General features: G+C 40.3%; 1 protein-coding gene across 2 annotated transcripts; it reads right to left on the reverse strand.

The window, feature by feature from the left end:
* Positions 1 to 1,048: 1,048 nt before the first annotated feature.
* PPIL4 (peptidylprolyl isomerase like 4) lies at positions 1,049 to 21,438 on the reverse strand. 2 transcript variants are annotated; one of them, XM_030023492.2, is made up of 13 exons: positions 21,420 to 21,438; positions 20,004 to 20,071; positions 19,854 to 19,918; positions 17,970 to 18,087; positions 15,364 to 15,506; positions 14,912 to 15,008; positions 13,352 to 13,468; positions 11,590 to 11,714; positions 8,359 to 8,425; positions 7,378 to 7,489; positions 5,727 to 5,823; positions 4,949 to 5,087; positions 1,049 to 1,475 (listed from the first exon to the last, which is right to left on the reverse strand). In XM_030023492.2, the coding sequence occupies exons 3-13, from the start codon at positions 19,886 to 19,888 to the stop codon at positions 1,251 to 1,253; spliced, it is 1,275 nt and encodes a 424-aa protein (XP_029879352.1). In that variant the 5' UTR covers positions 19,889 to 19,918; positions 20,004 to 20,071; positions 21,420 to 21,438; the 3' UTR covers positions 1,049 to 1,250. The 2 variants fall into 2 exon arrangements, with proteins under 2 accessions (XP_029879352.1, XP_029879351.1); XM_030023491.2 differs by lacking the exon at positions 21,420 to 21,438 and adding an exon at positions 20,927 to 21,059.
* Positions 21,439 to 23,414: the final 1,976 nt, after the last annotated feature.

The following is a 23,414-nucleotide window of genomic DNA, read 5'->3' on the forward strand; positions in this document are numbered from 1 at the left end:
ATCTTATTACACATCACAATCGACCCTACAGCAAGTATTACACAATCACAAAAGAAAAAAAAGTTACATTTATTCATCAGAGCAGACTGCCTCTGAGCCATCACACGTTCCATGGAGGGGAAGACAAATAGTATTCCCCACGTCTCCCCTCCCCTGCTAACAATGCAAGATCACTCTTCCTCTGGAGAGAAAGAGGAGGACATGTTCTTAAAATGTATGCATACTGGCTAACACTGTTTAAATGGCGAGGAGCAAGCCAGACATTTAAGACCCTGCTGACTTTCACTAAGACCCAAGCTCTGATAACATCACCTGCATTCCTCTGTAGATGAAGAGTTATTAACCAACCTACTTCTGCCACAAAACCTGAAAACTAATCCCACCTAGGTTTGGCAAATGCAACCCAAGTTACAAATTCTGCTTTTCTGCTAATGACTATTTTCTTCTTTCCTACCCACCCAACATAATTTGCCTGACACCACAGCAGCTGGATCCCCCTGACACTACAGAGGCCAGATCTTTAACAGTGACTACAGGTGGGAAAAGTATCGAGTCAATCTCAGTTTTGAGACTCCTCCAGCAATGCCACACAGCCAAGTGATCTGTGTAAGTGAGCAAGCAAATAAGTGCAATTGATTTAGTATGGTGCAGCACTTCCATGGCCCTTGCAAGCAGCACAGCAGTACTTCAGGGCCTTTAACCACTGCTGCACAGTGGTGTCGGCAAACAGAGCTGATGGGACTAAGCCAACCAGAAGCACTTAATTTTAAAGGAAGGAAGTAGAGTTTTGAGTATTCATATACAAACGGTATCTGCCCACTTTCTGGAATGAGTTTGCACAGCACATTTCTGTCTCCCCAGGTCTTCTATCACACTCATTACCATAGCATCTGAAAGTGCTGAAAGGTAAATACAACCTCCTTGCAGAAAGGAGGTATGTCCTGCAAATCTCTTCACAGCAGAGAAGGACAATTCACTTGTTAGCGCACACCTATGCTTCCAAAAAGCTTTAGACAACATTTGTTATCAGACACTCAAACCATTTCACTAACGTGAAATACTTTATTGAAACCACCTTTTTGGAATCAAGGCTTACTCCGACAGTCATACACTGGGCATTCACAGAATTATAAGGCCAAGCTGACAACAGAAGGCAACTGCTTTTGTCCAGTAACTGCACGTCCATTTAAGAGAATGTTAGAAATGCTGGAAGGAAACGTATTTTAGTTCCCCTCTCTTTTTCTCGTCCTTCATCTGTACTTGGACCTCTCTTTGTCTTTTGATTTCTTAGGACTTCTGCTTCTGTCTGCTTTTTTATCCCAGTCTCTTATTCGGAAGTCCTCTTTGTATTTGTCTTTTTGTTTGCTGTAAGTGTAGTCTCTCTCTTGAGATCGGCTGCGACTCCGATGCCTGTCTTTCTTCTCACTCTTTATCTTCTCTCTACAGCGTTCTCCTTCATGTTTTCGATCAGAATCCTGTTAAAGGAATTGGATGGATATGCAGTTACAGACAAAAGTGAAAAATATACACAGACATGAAGAGAACTAGAAAAGAGTAAAGCATCGCTGGTTCCTTAGCTAAGGCTGGTACTACCTGAAATAGATTCACATCCCTGATGATTTGAAAAAGATAACACAAAAAAACCCCAGCGTAACTATATGAAGAAGGTAAGTCTACAGTTTTTGTCAGGTTATATGGAGAAAAGCATGGCTGCCAGGCATGCTGCTGCTTGTATTTCCTAAGAAGCTTTACCAAAACTGGTTATATCAGGGATTCAACTCAGATGGATATTATCAAACTCTTCATAAGCACCACACAAGCTAGATTTGGATTTTGACTTCTTACGTAAGCAATGCAAGTATTTCCATCATAGGTTTTGGTTCAAGCCCCACAGGCATTCCAGTGCTAAGAAGATGCAGAACACTTTTGAAAACCTGCCTGTAATAATCTCTAATGGCCTAAATTTTAGGCTTCAGAAAACTGAATGACACTGTTACAGAGACCAACTACACACATACAAAGTACTTCACTTCCTTGAAGCTAGAAGTCCACAAGAAAAGGCACCACAGAGAATCCGATCCTTTTAAATGTACAGTCAAACAGTAACACAAGGTGCATGAGTTGAAATGGAAATAACGAGGTAATGAAAAATAACTTGTATTTTGCAGGCTGATGGGTATGACCCATACAGAAAACACATGAGGATACACTCATACACAGACATAGTAAACTCTAAGAGAAAACTGGAAAGGTAACAAAGTCATAATATAGATCTCAAGCAGTAGCATGACCTGTATTCAAAGATATGCTACCAAATCCTATTCACAAACCCACATCGTAGTCCAGCCTCCTGCTCCAGACCCACATCCTGTTACCTACTAAAAGCAAGCCACAACACCGTACCTCTTCTACCCTCTGGAATCAAGTCAAACCGCACAAGATTCAAAAATATATTCTTAACACATCAACACAGAGGCTGAAGATTCAGGAAACGTGTGTCAGACTAAGAAAAGGATGAGTCAAAATATACTAAAGAAAAAAAAAACAGCAAGACAACAGAAAAATGACTCAACATCATGGAAACTATTTGGAAAATAAAGCCCCTTCAAGTCATAGCTGGAGCTAGTAGCACAAACTGCAGTTTCAGTTGCCAGAACTTCCCATTATAAGACCCTGTTGCCTGTTAATTAAAACCTCTGCCACACTAGGGACTCAGGGTGGAAGTTTATGTATGAAGCATGGCTATTGTGGTCTTTGACCAACTAGTTGTGGAAGGTCTGCTGTTGTTTTGTTTTGAAGTTCTTACCTCAAACACATTCTAGTATTTCCAAAATAAGGTTAAGGGAAAATGCTTTGTTTGCCTATACTAAAAATGCTATCATTCATAAAAAAGTTTCCCTACTGTTATGCTTTGTGCTGGCCTCAGTATTCACAGTGAACATATTCTGCCTCAAGAACATGCTTCCTTCCCCTGTTCTTGTACAAGTTCCCCAGATTATGCCCAAATTTTAAACCTAAAAAAAAAAAAAAAAAAAAAAAAAAAATTATATTTGATATACGCTAAACAGGATTTGTCAGCTAAGCTGCCTCAGATTTCATCTGGAAAGGGCCACACCCAAGACACTCTAAATGAGACTGAATACACACTGCTCAGTATGTACATACTATACAGTACACACTAACAAGAATGTTCAAGTGCAGACACAGAGAAAAATTCTTCCCAGAAATTCATTTTCACAGCTGCAAGAGGGAACTATGTTGCTTACCATCAGAGAATAAAAGTAAGCCTCCACCTGTGATTTTGGGCATAAGAAGGCCAAGCTATTTACACTGAAACAGGTAAAGGTGAGCAAAGGAGGAAAGCAGTGGGAAAGAAGAAGATACCAGCATACAGCAGCAGCAGACTACAGGAACAAACCACAATAGGAGCAGGTGATTAAATCACAAAGAGATAGAGACACAGAAGAGATCAGAGTCAAGCACTAGAAAATACTCTTTTCCAGAACCTGGAAATAGCACCAGGAACCCCACTGTCCTCATGTTTTTGTGCTATGAAATCCACTGCCAATGTGTCTTGCAGTCCCCTTGTAACAATTCTAAGGGGTTTACAGCCAATAGCTGCCAGTACTTCTTGTACCACCTGCAGGGGTGGAGACATCTGAATGACTTTAAAATGTTCTCTGCTGGTAACGCACAACCAGCCAGTTCCACACGTGTGATTTCTGAACCATCAAGAACAAAGATTACTTCCAGAAATATCTGTTTCAAGAATGTTAAAATGACAATGTAAGTCAGCCAAAAAGACAGGAGGAAGTCTAAACCAACATTAGTCCAGACCTCTTGTATGTATATGCTCCAGTCGAGACTAATTATCTGAACAGGTCCCTCCCCTCCACCCAAAGGATCCCAACTGAATTAGTATACAGTGACAAAAAGACTTGTACTACGAATGACTGACAGCTCACTGGTGGCACTGAAAAAATTTAATTGCTAATGTTCATGAGAAAAGTTATTTTTAGCATCACAGCAAGAAGTGATGCAATGGAACAACACAATCGTGTATGCTCTCTGTAGGAAGAACTTAAAGGCAGTACTCAAAACTCATACCAAGACTTTATTTACTGTGGCTGGAACCTTATCACTTTCTGCAAAGTTGCTAGAAGACAGCTGTTCTCACTCATAAAGCTTGCATTGTTAAAATATTGGGGGTTGTTTTCTTTGTTTTTCAGCTTAGCTCAATTCTCTGAATGCTCATACTTCAATGGTAGTTAACCCTCCACTTTATCATTGCAGACGTCATTTCCATGAAACACCAACACCTTGACTATTCCAAGTTCACAGAAATGACAGAATTCTGACCTGACAGGCAGCAGCGGAACTAATGAAGGACAGAACTTCTGATGATCTCCTCCACAGCCTCAGTCTTACAGCACCGTATGCTTGCACAATTCAGATGCAAGCAAACCTGCATACAGATTTTACACACACACTTCCAAAACAATTAAGGAAAAACAAACAAACAAAAAACACGCAAAGAGATTGTGTTTCTGATTCCATATGAGAAAAAGCCAACACACACTGGTCTGGCAAAAAAATGAGAAATAGTTTGCATTCACGAAATGTGGTTAACTACTAGTTTGTGACTGGAAACATGTGAACAACAGGTTCAAAGTGCTGAAGATCTACTTTATGAGAGGCTATACTGCCTCTTCAGGATGTTTTGGCAAAAAGCTGTTCAGACATGCCAAGCTTCAAAAGCCCAGGAAGATTTGGAAAGCCTCTTTCATAATCAGATACTAACATCAGCCTTCTGTATGTTTACAGCTGCTGTATTTTATAGGACTTTGCATGCCATGTCTTCAGTTCAGTACCAGACTTTTTTTTTCCTGGCTTCTCTTATTAGGAGGACAATAAACAGGTATAAAGTTAATGCATGAAGAGACAAGACCTTAGATGTTTTGGTCCTCTTGTCATCCTCTTCATCTTCAGAGTGGTGGTGCTTTTTCTTCTTTTGTTTTTTAGCCAAGTGCGACTGACTTGTTTGAGACTCTTCTATATCCTCATCCAGCACAAGATCATACTTGGCACTGATGGTGTTGGTTAAGGACAGATCTGTTAGTTAGTATCAATAAACAGCAGAACATAAAGGCTCATGAAGCAAACAAATCCCTGCTTATCAGACAAGGGTTTACGAAGGCTTCCCATGTATTTCAGTCAGAACAGGATTGTACACATTGAAAAAACATCAGCCCTGCTAAAATGACTGAATTCTGTCCTGTCAAACAGTACAGCCAGGTCCCAATTCTCCTTTCTTTTCTACCTGTGGAACAAGTTACGGTCGTCTTCTCTCTCACGGTCACCACAAGCAAAGTATAATCTCAGAGCATGATTTAGTTCCTCTTATGGTCTCGTTCTGGATGCAGCAGGACCCCTCTGAAACTACTTAAAACTCTGTTATGCCATATGTCATTCCAGGGCTGTAGACTTGAAATGTTATTTACCTGCACACAACATGGAAGTGCAACAGCACATTCTGATTTGACTAAATTCACTGAGGTCATCAAATGAAAAATGCAAAATGCTTAATTCCATCTCAAACACCAAATAGTTATATGAAGCAGCAGCAAAACATCCATTTGGCAAGCTTTAAGAATAAGAAGGATTTTCCAGGCTGTTTTCATAAACTGTACTTAGTTCAAAAAATACCTTTGACCAGAAAAGGATACTCCTGCTTTGGTTTTACCTTCTCTTTCAGAGAAAGTTTTGAAGGTTTTTCACGTTCCTTTTCGTACTCTTTGAAATCGTCCTTGGTATACCGCCCACCTGTCCACAGAAAAATATATTCAGTTCACTCCAACTAAAAAAACCAACCAAGACTCATACGTATCATTAAGTTCTGCTTATGAATTTAAGGGCTTTTCATAACCATACACATATACATAGCAGGACACAGTTCCAGAAACAACACTGACATCTGCGTAACAGAATAGAAGAGAGTAGGACAAGTTGTGATTTTTTGTCCTTCTCTTGCTTGCAGATCCCATGAACAACATACAGCTTTCTCCTCACTCACATCCAGTGGAGACAACATACGAACAAGATCACAAAGCAGGATTCAGCAACTGGTTTAGTCCCACTTCGATTACAGGTCCTATGTCACACTACTTAAAATTCTGTTACCATGAAAGCCTACAGACTATTCTCATTATGAAATGACTTTTTGCTCAGGGATGCACGAAGAGAAACCTCTGAGACAGCTGCAGTTTAAGAATTCAAATGGAAAACTATAGAAAAAATTCTCATGTCTTGATTTAAAGAGGGGCATGACAGATTTAATTTTCCATCCATTCACCTGAAAGTACCAGCTCACAGATTAATAATATATTCTACAGCATGTGCTGCCATCTCACGGTCATAGTTAAAACTGCAATATTAACTGGCTAGGTCAGAAACGGCTACTGAAGGTGGAAGGACAATACCCCCTCGGTCATTTTTTGGGGTACTATATAAGCACAACAAGAAAACAATACAGTTAGCTTTCCAATATTTAGGACAATTTAGACCTAAGTTACCCAGATAAAGAAAAGTTTTCCATGTAGTCAGTTAGTACAGGATGCACTGCAGAGCATGGTATAGATTACTAAGTCATCTCAGCTCTGTGCAGGGGAAGTTCTAGCACCTCAGTGTCCATAACTAGTCCCCGACCTGGAGAAACTGGATGCAAACAATTGAAGGCTGACTGCATTTTTAGGCGAAGACGCACAAGAACATCACCACTGCAATGCACAGTTACCTCTCCAAGTCCAGTGTTTTCCTGATGTCCCCAACAACCAAATAACCTCTCCCACCACCTTTTTCCTCCCAAAACATCCTCAAACATCTGAAATTGGGTTTTATAACATACAGCCTGCTATGCAATATGCTTGACCTACAGGAGGTGAAGAGGGGAAATCCCTGGCCTGAATACTGACTTTCTTGTATACATTCAACTGTCACACAATGAATAAAGAAAAGAAACTAGAAAGTAACAATGTACTGCCATATTATTTTGCTAATAAGGAATATCAAAACCCATTACTTTTAAAGCTTGAGAGGAACAAATTATTTAGTGGCAAAAATACATGTGATAAAAAGGTAATCCATGGCAATGCAATGTTAATATAACAGTAGTAAACCCTTCTACTCTTTCTTACGGAGTAAGTGAAGAGAAGAGCTAGCAACTGTGCTGCTCTATTTATTAGAGTACCAGGAATTTTTATATCCCTGAAGATGTGATGATTTAAACTCATAAAAATTGCTTCTATTTATATAATGCTTACAGTTTAGAAGTCATGGCTTATTAAGTTATGAGGGTCAAAGAATCGCAACTGTACCTACCTTTTCCCTTCCACTTAATCTTTGCAACAGACTGGCTAAAATCCACATGTATCCGTCTGTCATCTATCAGCACATTGTCCATTTTGAAGTAGGCTTTCTCACAGTCTTCCTCCTGATATTAATGTTTCCAGAAAGTTTTAAGTCATGATTATTTCATAGGAATATTCACTGAAGAGCTCAATCACAAATTCAACTGCTTAATGGCATACATTTTTTTTCTAAAATTGCCTAAAACACAGCAGTTCTTGCATTGTGACATTTCAAAAGAAGTAGTTATGCTTTGTCCAAATGTCAGCATTTCAAATTCCAAGTCTTCAGTTAATTTCACTATTTTAAAAAATTGCCAATCCAGCTATGTGTTTGACACATAATACATTCAGAAAAACAAGGAAAAAAAGGACAACTAATAAAAGCTCCATTTTAAGCACATAAGTAGACTAAAGAAAAGTGAAAGCACTTTTCCAGTGTTTTCCAGTTTTCCCTCACAGATTAAGAGAGATTAGCAGATAGAAACAAGAAGCTATGCACCATCAAGAGAACTTTTACTGTCAATCTCACAGTAAGAGCAGCATGTTGATAAAGCAAGCATCATTTACAAGCCCAATGTCGGACACTACTGTACACATTGATCTACCTGCTTTCATACACCCTCCTCTCTTTATGCAGCATGCCTCCTTTTTCTCCTAGCATTCATTCTCTTCTTTAACTCTTCAAAGTCCTAATGTGTTCTGGGGAAAAAAGGGGACCTGCTCTCCTCGCACTGGTTTCAAGACAACCTAAGAAGTACATATTTGTGTTGCTTGATTGAATAAAGACTTAAATGTTTGCCTCATTTAGGGCCTACAACTTCTATAACTAAGCCAGTAAGAGAAAAATTAGCTACCCCACACTTCAAGATTTCAGTGTTTTTCCTTAATGGAAGTATATCAAAAATGAACTTTCGTAAGCAGAATCTACATACAGTGAACCTAAAAAATGTACCTTTTCAAACTCAATGAAAGCATAACAAAGAGATTCACCAGTCTTCCAGTCCCGAATCACTTCACAGCTGAAAAATTGACATGAAATTAAAATGTCAGTGCTGTTGGAGCAAAAAATATAGTATAGGCAAGCACTGCTTAAACGGGAGCGCAACAGTTAAAAAAAAAAACAAAACACCACAACAAAAAAAACCAAACCCTTGAAGGTATTATATAACACTTGATTCGAGACCCCTACTTATGTGAGGGTGTCTGCACAGAAAAAATGCATGTGAAATTACTTGAGTAATTATTACACTTAACTCACAAGTGGTTAACATGAAGTGTAAAACTAGGGATGAATTTCTGATTAATGAAACAAAAATCTATTTTCCAACATTACTGTTTGTTATTTTTTGCATTTCACTAATGCAAGACAAGAAATTTCACATTCTGTTTTCTCGGTCATTTTAAGGAAAGTTTAAACAGGCATCATGTGACAAACTTTCTCTTCTTAGCAAGCACCTCTTCAGCAGCCATCTTCTTATCAGGCAGTTCACTGGGCAAAAATAAGAAGCCTAAAGTACTGAATCAGTAGGCACAAAATGGGAGCAATACAGTATTGCACCAGTATTACTAAACTCTTGTATATGACATGAGAATTCTGACTACAGGATGTTGAAGGAGGTCAGACAGGCAACAAGGGCAGGAAATGTGGTATTAATGTGAGACTTAATAAGGAGAGACCTCCCCCATGTGTCCCAAGAAAGTGACAAATCAGGATTAGGACACACAAACCAAAAGATGATCAAGATCCAAAAAAAGAAAAAAAAAAGAGGGGGGGGAGGGAAGGAGGGGGAAGAGGGGGGCGGGAGAAAAAAATAAAGAGGGGGGAAAAAGAAAAATAAAGAGGGGGGAAAAAGAAAAATAAAGAGGGGGGAAAAAGAAAAATAAAGAGGGGGGAAAAAGAAAAATAAAGAGGGGGGAAAAGAAAAAAAGAGGGGGAAAAGAAAAATAAAGAGGGGGGAAAAAGAAAAATAAAGAGGGGGGGAAAAAGAAAAATAAAGAGGGGGAAAAAGAAAAATAAAGAGGGGGGAAAAAGAAAAATAAAGAGGGGGGAAAAAGAAAAATAAAGAGGGGGAAAAAGAAAACTAAAGAGGGGGAAAAAGAAAATAAAGAGGGGGAAAAAGAAAAATAAAGAGGGGAAAAAGAAAAATAAAGAGGGGGAAAAAGAAAAATAAAGAGGGGGAAAAAGAAAATAAAGAGGGGGAAAAAGAAAAATAAAGAGGGGGAAAAAGAAAAATAAAGAGGGGGAAAAAGAAAATAAAGAGGGGGAAAAAGAAAAATAAAGAGGGGGAAAAAGAAAAATAAAGAGGGGGAAAAAGAAAAAAAAGAGGGGGAAAAAGAAAATAAAGAGGGGAAAAAGAAAAATAAAGAGGGGGAAAAAGAAAAATAAAGAGGGGGAAAAAGAAAAATAAAGAGGGGAAAAAAGAAAAATAAAGAGGGGGGGAAAAGAAAAATAAAGAGGGGGAAAAAAGAAAAATAAAGAGGGGGAAAAAGAAAAATAAAGAGGGGGAAAAAAGAAAAATAAAGAGGGGGGGAAAAGAAAAATAAAGAGGGGGAAAAAAGAAAAATAAAGAGGGGGAAAAAAGAAAAATAAAGAGGGGGAAAAAAGAAAAATAAAGAGAGGGGGGGAGAAGACAAGGCTATTCAGACAAGCTATGGGAATTCTCTGCAGCAGCCATCAGCAAGGAAGAAGGTAGGACAGTTCTGTGTCAGAACCCTCCTTCGTGGATTATTCAGAGAATCTGTCTGAAAGCAAGAACGCAGAAGAGGTACTGAACAAAGAGATAAAGAAAAAAAAAAAGTAAGAAATCCCTAGGACATCCACAAATCATGCTGGACTTGTAAAAGTGGCAAACAATGCCAATTTCACTCACACGCAGACACACACAGTCTAGTGAAGGATCTGGGAGTCTGCAGGCCTGTTTGCCAGTACTGCACAAATTTATAGAAACTCAATGCAGAACAGAGTTAGTGTCCATCTGAATAAATAGGACCTACTCAGGACCATCTGAATAAACCTAAGTGAAGTTCTCTGAAAGAGTCAATACGCTTATGCATGATGATGATTTCTGATGCAGTCTTTTGAAATCCCTCCGGAAATTCTAATAAACTCCTGCACCAAAGGCTTTTGGGGAAACTAAGCAGCAATAGCATAAGAAACATCTTTGCATTGATAAACATGCAAAAGACCAGGCAAGAGTAAATAGTAATTTCTCACTGAGAAAGTAGAGAGGTCAGCAGCAGTTTGCTGATGATACTAAATCATTAAAGGTGGCAAAAATAAAGACTGAAAAAACTGCAGAAAGTTCTTAGGAGACCAGCTGAACAGCAAAATAGCAAATGATGTTCAATGTAGAGAAATGCAACAAGATGAGCATGGGGGGGACGAAACCTAATTGTGCATTGTAAAAAAACATAGCTTTAGCATTAACTAGAAAAGCAGTTGAGAACAAAGCAGAGAACACCACTGTGCCACTGTAAATCTGTAATTTCTTTAATACAGTGTGCAATTCTGGTCCTCTCATCTTGAGATGAAACAAAAGAACAGAAAAAGGTTGAGAAACGGGAAACAAGGTAAGGAAAATTCCTCTACAAAGCATGAGTACGTAGGATAGTACTCTTTGCAAGAAAAAAAGATGACTTCGGAGTATAGGATAGGGAGGTGTAAGAAAGTAGGTTTCACTGCCCATCATGTCTTTTGATACCAGTACCAGGAGGAATCAACCAAAACTGCTAGGAAGTTCAAAACTGAAAAAGGCAGCAGGCATGAGAAACACCTTAACAAAGAGTATATTGGATGCCAGCAATGTTTGTCATTTTATCCCAAAACATACATACTCCCATGCAAAACAAAAAACCCAGAGACTGTATCTCGCTCATGTAGCATCTGAGATAAAAACTGCTGAAAGGAGGGAGAGGACGGGGGGCTGGGGAGAGTATCATATGCTTTCCTTGTTCCTATACTTCCCTAGGCTTTCAGTTAAAACCACTGCTGGGACAGGATACTTATCTAGCTAGATCTGACTTCCTATCACCATTGTTGTGGTCTCTATCCAAATACATGCAGGCACAGCATAAACCTCCAGAGATACTGGAATACTACCTAACAGCCAAATCTAAATAGACTGGCGGGAATCAAGTTCAGTTTCAACAAAGAAGGTTTTCTTTATTATTTTACAATAATTACCTTTTAATGGGACCAAATCGTGAAAATATTATCTCTAGGTCTTCATCTGTGGTCACAGGATTCAGTTTACAAACAAACAGCACATTTTCTGGTGGCTTGACCTCTGCATCTGGTAAGTCTCCCACCTGTGGCAAACAGAAAAAGACCTTTGTCACTTCTGCCTAAAGCTCTCTACATTTTATTGCCACAAGCACACTGGCAACACATCTCTCGGATGATCTCGGACACATTCCTATCACAAAATCAAAAATTAATAAAATATTTTTCCTACTCAATGTCACAAAAAAGTGTTTTCCATAGTACCTAAAAACGATTATCTATTTGCAATTCCACCACTAGGACTTCATGAAAGTCACAAATACTTTCCACCTCACTTTCCCCGTTGTAACAAATACACAGCTCTAAAAGGTCAAAGTGTACGTTTAGAGCCACTCTTACAAAAATAAAAATGGACTGGATCCATTCCTTAGCCTCTGTACCCAAGATCAACTCGCCTTTCCTTGAAATCTTGCAACAGCTAGGATAAGCTTAAATTTAAGATAGCTTGATAGCAAATTAAGTTACACGGGAAAATGCAAATACACATACTACCTCCTGTTGAACTGTAGCACTTCTTTTTAAAACCTGAACAAAAGACTAGTGATATTTAAACTATTTATCTCCATCTTTTACTTAATATGCTAATAAAAAGGTAATGCACATTAGTTTGATAGCATAAAGAAGCAAAATAACACAAGAAGCAGATTCCACAAAAAAGAACACAGAAGGAGTTTAAGCACCTGACTCCCAGAGAAGTTTACTGTTTCAACAAAAGAATAGTGGAACTAATAGTTGGGGTTTTTCAAATCAGTGAAACTAGCAGCACACTTAAGTTTTTCATCTCTTCAGCTTATATAGCATAGCTCCCTATTGCATGCTACCCAGCACTAGTCACTGAAAATTACTGTATTGGCTCACATACCCCACTTGCCTTTTTTAGCTAACCTTAACTTTATCTGGAAAACACGTCATCAGCCCCACTGCTTCTGCAGCAAAACAAGAGCCCACACCAGCAGATCTTCTGCAACACTGTGGCCACATCTGGACTGAGCTTGGTATTAGCCTCTGCTGCAAACTATTCACCACAAATTTGAATTTGGTAGTTGTAAAGAAGTGTGATGGATTCACCCATTGTTCAACAGTGTGTGTGCGCTTTTTTCTTTTTTTTTTTTTAAAAAAAAGACTTCAAAGCCTATTTACAACTGCCAGCAGTTACCAAACATTATATTTAAGAAGGAAGAACATAAAGTTAACCAATGTTAAATGCAACTAATCCCACAGAAGGAAGACTGCCATTACATACATGAATAATGCAACCTCAATGCCACTATATGTACTGGGAAGAGATTATCACAAATTAGCTCAGCTCTCTCCCACGCATGCTAAACCTTTTCCAGGATTATATATATACAGCAGCATATTACGTATATTATGTTTTTTAACTGCATGCATTTCTAGCAAGTTTTTATAAAGCCTCCACTGGTCCACTCTTAATACTGGCTTTGAAAATGAAATATCACCTGTTTTATCAGAAAACCACCTCCAGTGCTCATGCTCAATCCTTTTCAATGTACCACAGACATTTAATAGCACAGATTCTGAGCCATGACATCATCATCAGATAAGCAATTTCAAGATAAATAGTACACATTCTCCTAGACTTAATATAACATGCACACACAGAGGAATAACATCTAAAAGGCAAATACAGAAATATGTTCACCATTTCCAGAAGAATGGCACGAGTTTTTGCTTCTTTTTCTGCCTGAACTTCTTCTATTTCATCTGCAGACCGTCCTTTCAAGTCATCAATTTCTTCATCTGCTCCTATTCTGCCACTCTGAAAAATGAAGGAAAAAGCTATTTATTACCAAGCCATGGCCAAAAATTCTTTCTCACTTTGCAAATATTACTTGGATGACCTCCCCCCTCAGCCCCCAAGACATGAAAAATGCTTAAGCACTGCATCTCTGCAGAACTGGGCTTTCATTCTGTTCTTCCCACTTAGATTTAAAAGAGAGGGAAAAGATGTTATCCTCATGTTTCAGGCACTATGAACTACGTAAGAACTTTCAGGCCCAATTTGAACTATATTCAGTTAGATAAATTCTTTTATACTCCCATCTCATACTCAACATCTCACCACAAGTGTCAACTCATTTCTAATCTAGATAGCTCCTACCAGAAATGACGATAATGAACACTGCAAATATCTGGGGTGTCTAATAAGACTCAAACATTAAAAATCACAACAAGAATTTTATTTTCACACATCTACATCTAGGCAGGATTTGAGGATTAATTTTGTCTCCTCATCAGCATCTCTAGAACGCTGCCCTTCTTACAGACATTTCTACACCAAAAGGTGTATCTTCAGACAGGCTATGGCAGAAGAAAACCAAGTATAAGTTTTCAAATCTCTACACAGTTGGCAGTGAACTATTAAACTCCTTATACTGTTTAACTTATCTGAAGGTACATCAGAGATTAACCACAGTGCAGACATACTATGAAAGCCTTATTCCAATCTTGTAATTATATCTATTGAGGTTAAAAATAAACAATATTCTGTCTAGTCAATTTATTCATTGCTTGAAACAACTGTTTCCACACAAGGAGATAATCTCACATAGCAACTTCCATAACTGCATGCTATGAGTAAATTATGAATTATTACAATTATATTTTTAGCAAATTCCTTCTGTTTGAACAAATACATCACAACAGTATCCATGCTTGCAGATATAACTCAAAGAATGAGCAAGATTACTTCCACTGAAACACAGACTATTTCACATTTAAAAGGAAAACAACAGTAAGCACTTTAATATTAATAAAAGTTAGTTATATTTTGTCTTCTACCAGAGTATACAGAAAACCAGTAATGCCAAGGGTGAAAATTCTGAGTGTTCTGCTTATCTACACTGTAATTAGAAAACTAAAATACAGCTTTCCAACCTAACTCCACTATAGTCAAAGAGGACAGCACCCATGTCACCCTTTTATCCTTTTCTTGAAAGATTACGCAGCCATATTTGATTAAACACAGCAACAGCCCCAAATAACAGATAAGCATTTGACATACTGGAAGCTAGTGTAGTAGAAGAGCATCTCTTATCCTCCTATGCTAAAAACGTATAGTTCTTTTAGGATATAGATTTGACAGACAAAGTCTTAAGACAGAATTCTTATTTTGACCAAGTCTCTGCTGGCCACTAATAGGGATAAATTTATTTAATTATTTCTTCCAACTTTTCCCCAAGAAGCTATCATGAACACTCACATCTAGCTGTTCCTTAGTAGGTTCTGGTGAGCGATCAGGAATAGACAAGCCAGGTGGATCTTCAAATGGATCATCTAAAATTACTGTATGATTTATCCTTATAGAAAACAAAACCAAGACCAGCATCAGTCACATGCAAATAAAACTCTCTTTACCCAAGTAACAGGAAACCAGCCCCGCTGATTCTGTTTATCCCAAACAGGCAAACATACTGTATGTTTGTAAATACCAGTAGTACTGATGCTTTTGTAAAGGCAACATAGTTGCACATTTTCTTACACAGTTGTTCATTTTAGTACCTGCTTATTTTACCAATAATACTGGAATAAAAGAGTATTTAAGATATCATGTACAGGTCACCTGACATCACTATATTAATCTAGCTTCCCAAAAAGATGAATTTGTTTAATTATAATGTATTCCTCAAAAAGGGAAGTTAAAAGCAGTTGCACCTGATATCTTGATACGGGATAAAATCCTTATCTACGAAGGTTTCATTAATTGTCTTCAATACATCCATGCCTTCTGTCACTTCTCCGAATACTGTATGCACACCATCAAGGTAATCCAGGTTTTCCCCTGTAGTAATAAGAAACTACCGAGAGAGATACAAAACCAGTAACAGTAAATAGAAAAATTCAGGGCTTGAGTTTCACCTTAGGAGAGGTACAACTCTCACTGAAATCAGCAGGGCAAAAACAACTCTTCCTGACTTCTGCAGGAGAAGATTAGTCTTCTTGCATCAGCTCTGAGAACATGTTGAGGAAACCTACAGCTCACAGCCACTGCCTGAGGAAGAGAGGCTCTCTCATGTAAGTCACCCTCCACATGAGCTTGCAGCTCCGGCTCATCGGACCCTTCTGTGAATTGGTTTGACTCATCAATCTGGCAGAAAACCATACCACCAGAGGAAGAGCAGATAGTTATCTGTCAGGTAGGTTTGTTGAGCAATATCAGCAAAGGTTGTGACAGGCCTCACTGCTGATGAAAGGGAGAGGACAGGAAGAGCAAGGCTACCCTTCTGGGCAGCAGTGAGCTGGGAGCTGAGCTCAAATCACCTGTTCATCAAACTGCATTTGGCAGGTGCATTTTCACAATTTTGGCAAAAGCTTCCATAGTTCTACCTTCACCTAATTCTGTCCAGACTTTTCTCCTTCCTTCCCTTGTATCACAAACTTTTATTTCCCCAAAAAACAGATGCAGTAGCATTGCAAGGAGAACTAGAACACAGTAGCATCGATTGATACCAGGTGAACACTTGGTAACAAACTAAAGATGAACGACACTTGGTAATGAACGACGGAGGAAGAAGCAGATACACACAGATAACAGAACATAACCATTACATCCACGCTTTACAATCTGACTGGTAACATCTCACTCCTCATTCTCTGCAACACAGTTAAGACTGGTTAGTATTTGCTAACTTGCAGCTGCATTAAGCTGCATTATATTTGTAAGCCAACTCCATGTAATTCCTTACTGGAATTTTTCTTTCCCAAGGAAGAAGCTGCAATAAAGTTCCCATAATTCCCATATACCTGTGTATATGCTAGGAGGCTGCATTCTTAAGTATAAATACAAATGTAAACTCTTCTTCCTAAACCCCCCACCCAAACAATTTTATACATACAATGCAGTGAAGCAGCAAAATTAACTCCATATATTACAAGCTCTAGCTGGAATAAAACCATAGGTTTTTTTTAATTGCTCTTTGATTATTAAAAACCTCCTCTTTTTTTAAATTAAAACATATGGATATTACAAGTTGTCCTGGCTTCAGCTGGGATAAGAGTTAACTGTCTTCCTAGTAGCTGGTACAGTGCTATATTCTGAGTTCAGTATGAGAAGAATGTTGATAACACTGATGTCTTCAGTTGTTGCTATGTAGTGTTTAGAATAAAGTCAAGGATTTTTCAGCTTCTAATGCCCAGCCGGTGAGAAAGCTGAAGGGACACAAGAAGTTGGCACAGGACACAGCCAGGGCAGCTGACCCGAACTGGCCAACAGGGTATTCCATACCATGGGACGTCCCATCTAGTGTATAAACTGGGGTAAGTGGGGGCGGGGGGATCGCCGCTCGGGGACTAACAGGGCACCAACTGGCAGGTGGTGAGCAATTGCATTGTGCATCGCTTGTATATTCCAATCCTTTTATTATTACTATTGTCATTTTTTTAGTGTTATCATTATTAGCTGCTTCTTTTCTGTTCTATGAAACTGTTCTTATCTCAACCCACGAGTTTTACTTCTTTTCCCGATTTCCTCCTGGGGGGGGAGTGAGTGAGCGGCTGTGTGGTGCTTAGTTGCTGGCTGGGGTTAAACCACGACACAAGTGAGGCATTTTAATATATAAAAGTGACAATGCATCTAAAATAGTCATTTAGAAATAATACCATTCTATGAGATTAGAGCTTTAAATATACCTACAGCAAAAACTGCATGCACATGAACAGGGAACAGCAAAGGGAAAAACAACACTTTAAAAAATTGTTTTATACCAGCACTGGGATAAAACCACAAACTTACATTGTACTATTGTACTATTAATGCACACTTTTATATAACCATACAGAGGAAACTGTCATATGACTTCAGTTTCCAAACTAACACGAAATTATAACCAGAAAGGTTTAAGATTATTTCAAAACCCAGTTTCCTTACTTTTCACTTCCATTTAACTACAGGACTTTTTCCTGCCCATTCTATACATTAGCAAAATCACATCAAGGTTTTAATAGAAATGAATAAACACGGGAAAAATAATAAAGACGACTGAATGCTAACAAATAAAATTTATAAAATTAATCTAGGACAGGATTTGAATCTGACCATTTTAGTCTCTTTCTTGTCTGTAATCAAATACCCACTGGCACCAGCGACGCTACGCAAAATACTTATCTGATCTATGGCTGGTTTTTTACGCACCTTTTGACCACATTACAAGATGATGCTATTGAGGTGACACTGTCATTGTTATGTCTCTTTTGTAAATTCAAGGAATTTTCATTTTAGTTAGTCAGATGTGTACCAAGGCTTTCCAACACCGTGTGCTGACCTGTGATCCATGCTGATCATTGCCATTGTTCACCATTGACACGGTTCCCTTCTTCTTGTGCTTAATTCTTGGCACTTTTTCTGCCTCAAAGAATCTAGCTTGATCACCGTACAGTTGACTGAAAACATAAGAAATATGTTACAAGACAAAGGAATTTTAAAAAGTGAGCTAAACCAATGCTGTAAAACAGTAAATAAAACACCTTAAAAATGTTTACATTGGCATTCAAATAAAACCAGATTTTACTTTGCATCCATGCACCATTTTTATGGACCTGTACACTTACAGAAATTCACCTTGTATTCCAGGGAACAACAGATTTTTCTCTGAGGCATTTCACAGAGGCTTTGGGGGGGGCGTGGAGCAGGGGAAGGTATATTTGTATTTTTGAACTGCAGTATATAATATTTTTCTAAGGCATGAAGAGAATACAATTTTGATAAGTAGGTTCCATCAAAATATGTTAATCCACACTGTAAAAATGTAATAGTTTATGCCAAAAATTTCTCTTCCAAGATAAATGGAAAGCCACTAAATCTACGTGTAAACTTAGTTTATCATACAGACAGGACTGCATACAGTAATTTGAGATACACAGGATATGGCAAATTGTTAAATTCTTTGTAATTTTTTAAGTTTAACCCTGGTATCACTCATTTTGTCACACTGCATAACTGACAGAGGCATAGTCAATACACACATTTGCTCAAATTTAAGGACAGTGTTGTGTTTGAAAGCCTCTATGAAGAGAGGATTAAAATTAAACTTTGCCTGTATCAGTTTCCTGGGTAGCAAGAACAGAAACTCCAATTTCATGGACTTCAGCAGTAATGAAGAGGTAGAAGAGACAAACTGCCATTCCCCATGCTAGTAGCAGAACAGAACCTGCCACTGTCATCACACTACACTTCCCTACCTGCCATACCAATGAGCCCCAGAAGACCAATCCTTATAAAAGAGCAGAATATCAAAATAAACTTGATCTACCCGTGTGCAGAGACAGCTCAGGTCTGTCAAGTTTACCTACCTAGACTTGCATCTGCTTAGCACAGTTATACTGCTTCCAGGATCACCAGAGTGGTGATCCGTGTGTTCAAGGTTTTGTATTTAAGAGACTGACAGACCAGACTTAACAAATGTCAACACTGGTCTAGCAACACTGTCTCTGTTCAAACCGAGCTATTTAACTCTGTATACTGTGTTCCCCAGCACTCCAGGTCTAGTTCTGCTCTGCAATTTTAATTCTACTTTTAATAACAATTTCAAAGGAATCATATAGAACATATGCACTTTGCTAACTTCCATCCTAGCTGTTTGAATTTATTCAACTTTTATGTGCATGACCACTGAAAACATCTTAAACAAGGAAGAACAGTGATTTCCTTATACACATTCAACATGACCAAAATGAACTCAAGTGAATTTTTAGAACAGGATTACTTTCTTATACACAGAGGAAATCAAGTACAGTCTCTATATTCCCCTCCTGCTCAGTTAAATACATTTTGTTACAAAACCAGAAGTAACAACAAACTGTTAGTGATTTTGCCTTCTACAGAGCACTTAGTTATGATACTTAAAAAAATCAAACCTACAGTTATTTGCTAACTTTTAAATAAACAGAAATTTATGTAAAACTTGTTAGTCATAACTTCACCTCTAAGGTCAGAGATTGAATACTGTCCAGAAAAAAAACGTGAACGGCCAAAGGCAGTGTAGGAAATAAAAAGGTATTTAGGTATGACAACCAAAGAAGCTTATGCATCAACATTTTTACTTCCCATCAGTAATTCTGCCCCAAGAGAGCTGAAGACAATCTAACTGGAACTCCTATTCCCCTACACAACTTCTCTGTCGATGAAGTAACACAAAAGTTTTACTTACCAAAATATGGATTCCCCTCCACGGCCAGTTCCCATGGGGTCGCCGGTTTGTATAATAAAATCCCTCTGTCGCAAAGCAGAATACATAAGATATTGCTTTCATGTTTGTGAATTTAAACCAACAAAAAAATAAGGAATTGAGAATACTCACCTGTACATTATAAATAAGACAGTAGTTGTAGTACTTGACTTTGCAGAGCTTCAGAAAATTCAGACAAGCTGTAAGAAATTACAACCACATTTACTAAAGAAAACCCCAGATACAGGAAGTACAGATACAAGATATCCAGTTCGGTGTGTAGAAAAGTGGTTTTGGAGCAGACCGTGCTAAGACTTATCAGCGTACAACCTTACAAACGCTGCGAGAAATGCTCTAAGGAGAGGTAACGCTTCCTCCCTCCCTAAAGCCTAGCGGTTCAAAGAACCCTAAATGCAGCCAGTTACAGGGAAACGCACATTCTTTTTTCCTCCCCGGTTTCTTTCCAAACACGCACGGTCACACCTGCGCTTACAATAAAACCCAAGCCTCCCAACAGCAACCGATGCTCCCGAGTACTTCGGGCGCACACAGAAGCTGCCGCAGGGACGGCTGCCGGCCACAGAGCGCGCCGGGCGGGAGAAGGCGGGCCGCTGACTGCAGCCACCCGTCCGGGGCCCGCTCCCTCAGGCGGCCGCGCCGGCAGCTCGCACACCTCGCGTTGCCACAGCCCCAGCAGAGGGCCCGGCTCGCCACCAGGGGCGCGGGCGGGGCCGGGCGGCGCCGAGGGGAGCCCGGCGCTGGGGCGGGGGGGCGGGCAACGGCCCCTCCTCCCTGCCCCGAAGCGAGGGAAAGCCTCGGGAAGCTTCCCAGCCGCCGGAGCCGCGGCTGCCCCGCCGCGAGCCGCAGGGAAGCCAGCCGCGCGTCCTCGCCGCAGCGGCGGCCGGCAGCAGGGCCGGGCGGGTAACAACCCGCACCTCCCGGCCCAGCAGACGCCGCCCCGGGCGGCAGCCGCCCCTTTACTCGGGGCCTCCGCCTGCCCGCGCAAGGGGCAAAGCCGCGGCCCCCCCCCCCGGCCCCGCCCGCCGCGCTCCTACCGCGGGGCCGCTCCTCCGTGTACAGGTCGATCACCAGGTCGCCCAGCGTGGTCTCCAGCAGGACGGCCATGGTCGCCGCCCGCCTCCCCAGGGCGGAGCGGGGCGGCGCGGCGCGGCCCGCCGGCGCTGGGCCGCCCTCTGCCGGCGCGGAGGAGGAGCTGGCGCTGAGGCAGCGCGGCCCCGCCGCCCCCGGGCAGGCGGCGGGCTGTGGGGCGGGTGGGCGAGGGGCCGCGCCAGGCGCCCTGAAGGCGCAGGGAGACCTGCCCGCCGCCCCTCCTCGGGGCTGGAGGTCCCCGCAAGCGCGTCGGCCTCGCAGCGGGACGAGCCCCGGAGCCGAGCTGGCTGCCCACACACACAGACACACACCCCACCCCAGGAGCAACCTCCTCTGGCAAAATGCACGTTTCGAGGCTGATCACGCAGCTTTTTGAGCGTGGTGCCCGCTGAGGGGTGTGCGTGCTTATTCTACAGAGTCAGAGAAAACCAGTTTTACCTCATAAAAAGTGATACGCAGTCCCAATATTTGCCTCGAGTACAGGGTCACGACACAACCTGTAGTACTGTGGGTGACACTGAGGGGACAGACAAGCAAAGAGAATTTATTCCCTTCCAGTTGATGCCATAGCGTGTTCTTGGGCTTCTGTGTTACAGCTGAACTAATCTAGAGGCTCCTGCCCTTCAAAACCAGGGATCCTGCTCCCCTGCGCAGAGAGCTTCCACCGCAGGCTGTGCCGCCTTCACCTCTTTCCGGATCACGCTCTGGTACTCATCACACAATGAGTCGATTCAAGTCACTAATCTGTTGGAAAACAATTTTTTATTGCTGCATTTGTTTTCTGCCAGATTAGTGACCTGAATTGACTCGCCGTACAGTAAAAGGGAACCAGTGAAGTGGAAGGGCGGGGGGGGAGCAGGAATGTGCAGCTGGGAGTACAGAGGTGCATATAGGTTGGTAAGAGCAGAATCTCCTCCTCAAGTAGCAGTAAGAGTAATATCAGATCGCCACATTATATTACCGCACCTTTATAAATAGCCAAGCAGTGAATTTACCCACCTTCTTTTCATCACTATCCTGCTGCGTGATGGTCCTGGAGATACAGTGGGCTGGTCCAGGGACCAAGATTTGCACTGCAGGGAGTTGTATTCTGCCCCCACAGTGTGCTAGTTTTCAAAGCTGTTTCTGCTACCATCCAGCATTTTGCAGTGTTGTATTGTTTTTGTGAGCTTACTCCCAGTGTGTACATCAATCCTGCATTGATTCAAGGCTGTTTTTAAGCCATCCTGTATGGCAGTTACAGATAGAAGAAAACACTGTAGCACACATTACATTTATTACTCCGAAACTTTAGGAGGGATGTAAACAGTGCATCAGTTTTATGCAAGCCTGTGCTGGCTGAAGTTTAACTATTTACTTGCTACTTTAAGAACTCTTACTTTGCACTTTAGTAAGAAAGCATACCAGTAACTTAGGCCATGCTTTTATCACTCTTTTTAGTCATGAAAGAAATTAAATGATAATTTCCTTATTCTTTTTACTGGCTTTTGCCTTCTAATAACCCATGCCTATAATGAAGGTTCAAAGAAAAAAAATGGCTTTTCACAATCACTTTAAAAAGTCAGAAACATCAGTTCCAACTGAAATATAAAACCACTGAAATACAGCCCTTCTGGTGCACTCAGCAGCTCGAGCAGTAGTCAGTCTCAGTACAAAATAATACTTTAAAATGTTACATATTTTAATAGTTACGTCAGACACGTTCACTAGTAGACTAGAGGAGCCTTCGGAGGCACGTGTCTGAGCCAAAAGGGAAAGCCCTCTTATGCTCCCAGTCTGTCCCAGCACTGAGTAGTTATTGTATCACCCAAGGACAGATCACTTGTGAAACTGATCACAAGTTATTTAGTTATTGCAAGGAATTTTACCATTTACGTTAAATAAAACTTTTATGACATCTGTTGTGCTGTGAGACTGGTGAAAGCTTTGAAATTTGGCGAAAACAGAAGTACGTTGAAAGCATTTTTAGTGCATAATTTTTGCAGTTTTAATTAAGTTCCAGGAGAATAAAAAGAAAGGAAGAAAGAGGATTCAGGAAAAGGGGGTGCAAAAGATTGGGAGAAAAAGGAAAGAAGGATGGAAACAAAAACAGAAGGAAAGCATTACTTGGTAGATAGTTTACCAGGAAACTTGGAAAAGGAGACCGTCAAAAAGGAAGAGGCATTCATCTCCTATTCCATTGCAGTGGGATGCTAAATTCCTCGAGGTCAGCTGAGAACCCAGCCCGAACTTTGCTGAATCTATAAATTCTGCAGGTCAGCGATCCTTGCTCCTCTGTATTTTTATGTATTAATTAATTATGCCTCTGGTACGCTTTTTAAACATTTTAATGATTAATCTAATACACAAAACACTGCAGTATTGCAGCTTGCTTTTGCTCATCTAGGATTCACCAGCCCTGTTGGGAGGTAACCCCCACTCTGATATACGCAT

This window comes from Aquila chrysaetos, chromosome 8 (assembly GCF_900496995.4).
Source record: "Aquila chrysaetos chrysaetos chromosome 8, bAquChr1.4, whole genome shotgun sequence".
Classification (NCBI taxonomy): Eukaryota; Metazoa; Chordata; class Aves; order Accipitriformes; family Accipitridae; genus Aquila; species Aquila chrysaetos.

Coding starts and splice junctions, on each gene's coding strand:
- PPIL4 (XM_030023491.2), bottom strand. CDS start 20,996: ATGGCCGTCCTGCTGGAGACCACGCTGGGCGACCTGGTGATCGACCTG. Junction 18,088..19,853: donor GGAGGGGAATCCATATTTTG/GTAAGTAAAACT, acceptor TTATGTTTTCAG/TCAACTGTACGGTGATCAAG. Junction 7,490..8,358: donor CTTTCATTGAGTTTGAAAAG/GTACATTTTTTA, acceptor CATTAATATCAG/GAGGAAGACTGTGAGAAAGC.